Source organism: Brassica oleracea, chromosome C8, assembly GCF_000695525.1.
Source record: "Brassica oleracea var. oleracea cultivar TO1000 chromosome C8, BOL, whole genome shotgun sequence".
NCBI lineage: Eukaryota > Viridiplantae > Streptophyta > Magnoliopsida > Brassicales > Brassicaceae > Brassica > Brassica oleracea.
Window position 1 is genome coordinate 19,304,726 of NC_027755.1, and position 7,671 is coordinate 19,312,396.

General features: G+C 38.3%; 1 protein-coding gene across 1 annotated transcript; it reads left to right on the forward strand.

Moving 5' to 3' along the window:
* Nucleotides 1-462: 462 nt before the first annotated feature.
* Nucleotides 463-7,199, forward strand: LOC106312363 (dynamin-2A-like). Its single transcript, XM_013749860.1, has 22 exons — nucleotides 463-837; nucleotides 969-1,019; nucleotides 1,109-1,229; nucleotides 1,317-1,409; nucleotides 1,730-1,791; nucleotides 1,898-2,015; nucleotides 2,082-2,421; nucleotides 2,652-2,799; nucleotides 3,090-3,191; nucleotides 3,279-3,398; nucleotides 3,665-3,748; nucleotides 3,832-3,959; nucleotides 4,482-4,566; nucleotides 4,684-4,807; nucleotides 5,010-5,086; nucleotides 5,191-5,247; nucleotides 5,479-5,623; nucleotides 5,714-5,853; nucleotides 6,162-6,275; nucleotides 6,349-6,416; nucleotides 6,502-6,674; nucleotides 6,763-7,199. The coding sequence occupies exons 1-22, from the start codon at nucleotides 697-699 to the stop codon at nucleotides 7,002-7,004; spliced, it is 2,733 nt and encodes a 910-aa protein (XP_013605314.1). The 5' UTR covers nucleotides 463-696; the 3' UTR covers nucleotides 7,005-7,199.
* Nucleotides 7,200-7,671: the final 472 nt, after the last annotated feature.

The window sequence follows — 7,671 nt, forward strand, 5'->3', positions numbered from 1 at the left end:
GACATGAAGAGTTCACCGGTGAAAAAATAGATTACAAACATACACACGGCGCAACTCTGTAACTCAGACTTGTTTGAGACAATGATGAAAAGAACCCATATTAAACTACAACAGTTTACAATATAGGAAAACCATAATTGTTGCAAACTTAAGTTTTTTTCATATAACGTGATGAATCCCATTTAAAAATGAAACCCATAACACACTTGTAGGTCCGACCCTCAGAAGAAGCCGAAGAAGCAATGGCTTCCGACCTTCATAAATATATATTAGGTTCGGCCATCAATGTACAAATGTATCAGTTAGCTTAGTAGTATAAATGTTGGTGTTTATATCTCAATAACCCGGTTCGAGCCATGAGTTTGACATTTTTTTATACTTTTTAAAAGTGGAAAGAAAAAAGAAGCACTTGAGTTTGCGATATAAGAAAATAAATTAGAAGGATCTGGATATTTTGAAAATTTGAATATTGTCCCGTGTCTATTTGATTCTTCCGTCCTCTCTTATAATACCTAGTCTTTTCTTCGCTCATCTCTCCCTGACGGAGACGGACCAAAAGCATATCGTAGCTCAATACCATCTCTACCGCCGGGGAAAACTAAGCCGCCTGTAACCGTCGGTTTCAGTTGCTGGTCAGATCTAATCTAGTGACTCGCTTCCTCATCCAGATCTCTTAACTCTGATCTCGATTCCGTGATGGAAGCGATCGACGAGTTGTCTCAGCTCTCAGATTCGATGAAACAGGCGGCGTCTCTGCTCGCCGACGAAGATCCCGATGAGACCTCTTCTTCTCGACGCCCAGCTACTTTCCTTAACGTTGTAGCCCTAGGGAATGTGGTGAGTTCCTTAATCTCCTCGATTTGGTTAATATCGGATGCGATCTTCTGAGTTTCGATTAGGTTTTTAGAATTTTCCCTGGAACGAGCATTCATCGTTTAGAGTTATGTATCTTTGTTTTACTGAACCAGGGAGCTGGGAAGTCTGCGGTTCTAAACAGTCTAATTGGGCATGCTATTCTGGTAAGTAGTACATTTTGAGTGTCTATTGTGAGATTCTTATGCCTATGATTGGTGTTGATTGTGTTTGCTACACTTACTGTGGTGAACAGCCAACGGGTGAGAACGGTGCTACACGAGCTCCTATAATAGTTGACTTGAGCAGGGAGAGTTCTTTGGGCAGCAAGGCGATTATTCTGCAAATCGACAATAAATCTCAACAAGTTTCAGCTAGTAAGTCTCCTTCTATGAACATATGCGATTCATTTGATCCATCTTCTCATAATTATTACCATTGTGTTTTGAATGCGAATGTTATAGCTGCTCTGAGACATAATCTTCAAGATAGACTTGGCAAAGCAGCCCCAGGGAAGAATCGTGATGAGATATACTTAAAACTTCGTACCAGCACAGGTAAGTCCTTTTTTTAATTGCACAATCGTTAGTGGCAAGCCTACCTACTCTTAAAGTAGCACATCCTTAGTTAATGAGTTGGGTGCCTTTGATATTAGTGAACTGGTCGGATGTAGTAAGTTGCTACCCTCATCACATATACAATCTGGTGCACTGTTTTAGAGCCTAAAGCTGTTAGTTGGTGGTGGGTATCATATAATACATCTAATGGAGCTTTAAAGTAAATAGTGCTCTTCTGAACGTGAGTAGTAACATATGACCTGCATTGTCTTATTGTTAAATTTTCTTTGACCATATTACTTTTGCGCTTTATATTTCAGCTCCACCACTGAAATTAGTTGACCTGCCTGGACTGGACCAGAGAATTGTGGATGATTCAATGGTGAGATTTGGACTTCCTGCTGAAATGCTTACATATATTCATTATCCTTGTTGTCCTTAACTCCTTATTGAAACTTTTGTTTGTTTTTTTTGGATCTCTTTGCAAGATTGCTGAATATGCGCAACACAATGATGCCATACTTCTGGTTATAATCCCTGCTAGCCAGGCATCTGAAATTTCATCATCTCGAGCCCTAAAAATTGCGAAGGAGCATGATCCAGAGAGTGAGTACATGTGGCTTTCTTAATTCTCTTATATTTCATCCTCGCTAATGGCTGTTACTTTACTAGGCACTAGGACAGTGGGCATAATTGGTAAAATTGACCAGGCTGAAGGGAACGCGAAAGCCCTCGCAGCGGTTCAGGCTCTTCTCTCAAATCAAGGACCGCCAAAAACAACTGACATCCCATGGGTTGCTCTTATTGGCCAATCCGTTTCAATTGCATCAGCAGCACAGTCTGGAAGTGGTGAGAACTCCTTAGAAACCGCATGGCGTGCTGAGAGTGAAAGTCTTAATAAAACTTTGACTGGGGCTCCACAAAGTAAGCTTGGCAGAAATGCCTTGGTAGAAACCCTTGCTAGCCAGATACGAAGCAGAATGAAGCTCAGGCTTCCAAATATCTTGTCTGGGTATTGCTTCTCTCTATATTTTCTTTCTTCGTTAATGTGATAAAGTGGAAGTTGGACCAATTGTTTCACCTATTAATCTGTGACGCTAGTTATTATAACCAAGTTATGTGGATACTGCATTTAGGTGTAAGACAGGCGAAATGGTTATTTTCCCGAGCTGCTTTCTTGTCTGATTTGTCTCTTACAGTTAGGCGTCTTTTTTTGTTTGATTAGTCTAATTCTTTGTACAGACTCCAGGGTAAGTCTCAAATGGTGCAGAATGAGCTAGCGAGGCTTGGAGAACAACTAGTTGACAGTGCTGAAGGTACAAGGGCTATAGCTTTGGAGCTTTGCCGTGAGTTTGAGGAAAAATTTCTTCTCCACTTGGCTGGTGGTGAAGTAAGTACTTTTCTTCATACGTAAACTAAACTTTAGTCGGAAATCCCAAATATCGTGAAAAAGAGGAACTGTCTAAATATTAGCAATCAGCCATTTCAGATTTTTATGGAAGTTAGATCACATTATATTGTGTGTAATCTCATGAATCTGATAATTGAGGTTTATGGTAGTGTATAAGCTCACTGAGGGGTTGGATTACATGTTTTGCACTTGCATGTTTTTAGTTTATGCTGAAGTCCTTTTGGAACTGGGTGAACGTTTTTCGCTAACAATTTTTTTTTTTTGTTCAGGGAAGTGGTTGGAAAGTTGTTGCAAGTTTTGAAGGAAATTTTCCCAATCGAATCAAGCAGCTTCCATTGGACAGACATTTTGACTTGAACAATGTTAAAAGGGTGTGTGTCTTCTTCTTTCCTAAATTTTTCTGCTCGAGACAATGACATGTTAACTGGATTTAACAGAATGCTCTTTGAATATATCAGGTTGTTTTGGAAGCAGATGGTTATCAACCTTATCTTATATCTCCAGAGAAAGGGTTGAGGTCGTTGATAAAGATTGTTCTTGAGATGGCTAAAGATCCCGCGCGTCTTTGTGTTGATGAGGTGTGCCTATTTATTTAATCTTTTGCTTTTAGGTACACGCAGTAGTATTGAATTTCAGCAATTTATGGCATTCGTCTCGCTTTAACACTTCAATTCTTCTGAATGTTGCTGAGAGTTTTGTTAAGTTTTCTCTAGTTCTAGTACTCTTAGACTTATCTAGTGTATATTAGTCTTAATATCACTTTCCTACTCTAGAAATCATGCATCCAGACCTCAGTTTTGTCTTATTTCTCTGTTGAGCTAACATGGCCTTGACTTTTGGATAGGTCCACCGAGTTCTTGTGGACATAGTTTCAGCCGCTGCAAATGCTACACCTGGACTCGGTAGATATCCTCCGTTCAAGCGAGAGGTAATAATGTTTGCTGGCATTTTATTCAGTAACATTTTATCATTTCGATAATAGCTGTTCCTTCCTAACTAATGATCAACCAGGTTGTAGCTATAGCAAGTGCAGCACTTGATGGTTTCAAGAATGAAGCCAAGAAAATGGTGGTTGCACTAGTAGATATGGAACGCGCTTTTGTACCACCTCAACATTTTATCCGTCTTGTGCAAAGGAGGTATACTGTCTTACCTTTCATTTCAATTTTATTTTGTATTCTTAATGACTGTGTACTCATACTTAATTGATCCCTCATTGTTTGTTTGTGAATAGAGAATTTAGGATTTTGATGCTTTCACTACTTGTAATTTTGTATCCCTCTGTACGAGTATTTGCTTAGGACAACTATGACATTGATATATTCCGTTTGTCTGATGCATCTTTGTTAACCATCTTTTTTGGTATTGTTATTCTTTCCTGTGAAATAATACCTTAACGGTAAAGTTAGCATGCTTTATGATTGGAGATTCTATATACTTGTTAGCCTGGCTGGCAGGGGTGTTTCAGGTCATTTCAGTATGCTTCTTTATAATCTCTATGGCTGGCTTTTGTATCCAAGTAGTCGTATTTCTCTAGCTGTACGTTTGTTGAGCAAGTCCAGAATTATGGACTTTACAATTTCACGTGCTTGTTGGTTTCATGGTTTATGATTAAAACATGTATCTGTCTTTCGGACGATGCACTGTATTGACTTCATCAGAATGGAAAGACAACGTCGCGAGGACGAGCTTAAAGGCCGATCTTCGAAAAAGGGACAAGATGCTGAGCAGTCCCTTTTAAGCAGGGTGCGTTTTCATTGCCAAATAATTTGGATCCACGTAGTGGAAAGTGGTGTTTATGGTTTTGAATTAACTTACATGAAAGTACTTAATTAGAAATTCTCATACCTGCATGTATATCAGGCTTCTAGTCCTCAGCAAGATGGTAGCATGAAATCAATGAAAGACAAACCTAGTCCGCAAGATAAAGAGACGCCGGAGGTCTCTGGTCTGAAAACTGCTGGACCTGAGGGAGAGATAACAGCAGGTTAGTATTCTAATATACGTCTACCTTCTGAAACTCTTCATTCTTCCCCTACTCGTTTTCCGTCCGTTGCATGATTTAGTTGCTGCAAACCTTCTCTGTAGTTCCAAATGCATGATTTTTTTTGTCTTTTTCATCTTTATCACTAAAGCCTCGATAGAAGCAACTTCCATGGTCGATAACAAATAATTACTCTTTCATGTAGGATACTTGATGAAGAAGAGTGCAAAAACAAATGGATGGAGTAGGCGATGGTTTGTTCTAAATGAGAAAACTGGCAAGGTTAGTATTTAGAGTGTCTATCGTTCTAGTGTTGATCCAAATATCTGCTAAAGTGGAAGCACTGTAATCACTTACTGGCTTAACATTTTCTTCCTCTTTCTTAGCTGGGCTATACCAAAAAGCAAGAAGAAAGAAACTTCCGAGGCACAATCACTTTGGAGGTATCATTTTCTTCCCATGATTTCTTTACTCGTGTCAAAGGTGAACTTTAAGAAGAGAAGACTAATAATATGTCTTCATATTCACCTTGTTATTAACATTGTTTACTCATACTTCAAATTTTGTATTCTACTGTTATTATTGATGAGACAACGTGGATGCTCTAGAAATAACTGTTTTCCTTCCATGTTTTTCTAATATTACTTTCTCATAAACTTTGTTAATCCATTCAGGAATGCACTATTGAAGAAATTCCCGAGGAAGAAGTAGAAAAGTCAAAGAGTTCGAAGGACAAGAAGGCAAACGGGCCTGATTCAAAAGGACCAGGTCTTGTATTTAAGATAACCTGCAAGGTTCCCTATAAGACTGTATTAAAAGGTACGTGAACCAATCATTGTCAAAATTTAAAATTCGTAATCCTATATGCGCACTTACGAGCTTTTCCTCAAAAACACGATTATGTTGCAGCTCACAATGCCCTTGTGCTTAAGGCTGATAGTGTAGTTGATAAAAACGAATGGATTAATAAGTTGCAAAAGGTCATCCAGGCTCGAGGAGGCCAAGTAGGCAATGTTTCCATGAGACAGAGTTTTTCAGATGGTTCTCTTGTAAGTCATCATGGCCAACTTGTTTTGCTTAATTTTTATCTTTCTTATTTCCGTCCTTAAAATCTACGCTAGTTATGTTTTTTGACGAACTTAAAAGATTGTTGGAAGAGTGAAAAGAAGTTAATTATGTTTTAGTGAGCATGGAAACGGTTGCTGAATTGTTTTTTTTTGTTGAAACTTTTTACTATATAAGGGTCTAACATTTTTACACTTGACAGAAGTGACGTTTTTGGGATTTTCTTATTAGGCATTTATGCTCGATATCCCTGATACTGATTACTTATGGTGTTATCTGGTTTGTATTTCAGGATAAGATGGTTAGGAAACCAGCCGATCCAGAAGAGGAACTCCGGTGGATGTCCCAAGAAGTGCGGGGTTACGTTGAAGCTGTCCTTAACAGTCTTGCAGCCAATGTTCCAAAAGTGGGCTATGCTTAATTTATTATACTAAGATCCCTTAATCTTTTACAAATATTAAGCAACGTGAGTTCAACAGGCTGTTGTTCTCTGTCAAGTGGAGAAATCCAAAGAAGACATGCTGAATCAACTATACAGTTCCATCAGGTTCAATATCGTTCCCCCTCCTTGTGAAGAATTTCATTTCAGTTGCGAGTGAGCTTATCTGCCTTCTCTTGTATTTGATCTCTAGTGCAATAGGCAATGAGAGGATCGAGTCTCTTATTCAAGAGGATCAGAACGTCAAAAGACGAAGAGAGCGTTACCAGAAACAATCTTCTCTTCTTTCTACGCTCACGAGGCAGCTTAGCATTCATGACAACCGAGCTGCTGCTGCTTCAAGTTGGTCTGACAACGGTGCAACTGGTACATTCATCCAACCTTTTTCGTTTTTTTTTTCCTTTGAATGAATATATTGGCTTGGTTTGATACTTTAATTTTCATTGACCGGCAGAGAGTAGCCCAAGAACCAGTGGAGGTTCTTCAGGGGATGACTGGATGAATGCCTTCAACTCAGCTGCTAATGGAGCCTCGGATTCATTGTCAAGGTACGGATCAGGTGGGCACAGCCGCCGCTACAGCGATCCTGCTCAGAACGGAGATGCACCATCGTCAAGCTCTGGTAGCAACCGCCGCAGCACCCCGAATCGGCTGCCACCAGCACCACCACAGAGTGGTTCATCTTACCGGTATTAGAATCTAAAAGAAAAACCGGGAGACTGAGGGTTTCATAGAATTTTTGTTTTATATCTAAAATTGGATATTGGTATTTATAAAAATTCTTACAAATCCAAGGTTGTTGGATATAGCATTTGTAAAATTTCTATCAAACTTTTCTTATTGGAAAATGTGGATTTCATAGTGATATATATCAAGAATTATTTGGGATTATCAAAAAAATGATTTACACTGCAAATTCAATAGTAAAGAAATGAAGTTAAAGACAAAAACATGAATATTTTGTCTCCTCTCACCCAAAAACAAATGATCAAACCAGTTAAAAACCAGAGAAATGGATTCGTCGTTCTCAAATGTTTGTATATCGAGAAAGAGGCACAGGGGTCAAAATAAAATCAAAGAGTGCCTTTTAAAATAAGAAACCTCTTTTCTTTGGTGATATGGATGTTAATATTATTTATAGAGTTTACATTTTATACAATAGGATTGTGACATTGATGTATAAAAAGTTTCAATATTCTAAATTTAGTGAACATATTCATGAAACGAGACTATATATTTTTGGCAAGATGCTTAGAATAAATACTTAGGATAAATGTTTAGAATCAAGATGCATAAAATAAAATATATACTATATGTTTTTGATAATGGCATGACATGTAATTAGTTTAGACCAAAGAGAGTT

Excerpts from the sequence above, each read along its gene's own strand:
- LOC106312363 (XM_013749860.1), top strand. The coding sequence starts at position 697 with ATGGAAGCGATCGACGAGTTGTCTCAGCTCTCAGATTCGATGAAACAG. Across the intron at positions 1,792-1,897 it reads GAATTGTGGATGATTCAATG|ATTGCTGAATATGCGCAACA; the intron begins GTGAGATTTGGA and ends TCTCTTTGCAAG. Across the intron at positions 6,675-6,762 it reads GTCTGACAACGGTGCAACTG|AGAGTAGCCCAAGAACCAGT; the intron begins GTACATTCATCC and ends ATTGACCGGCAG.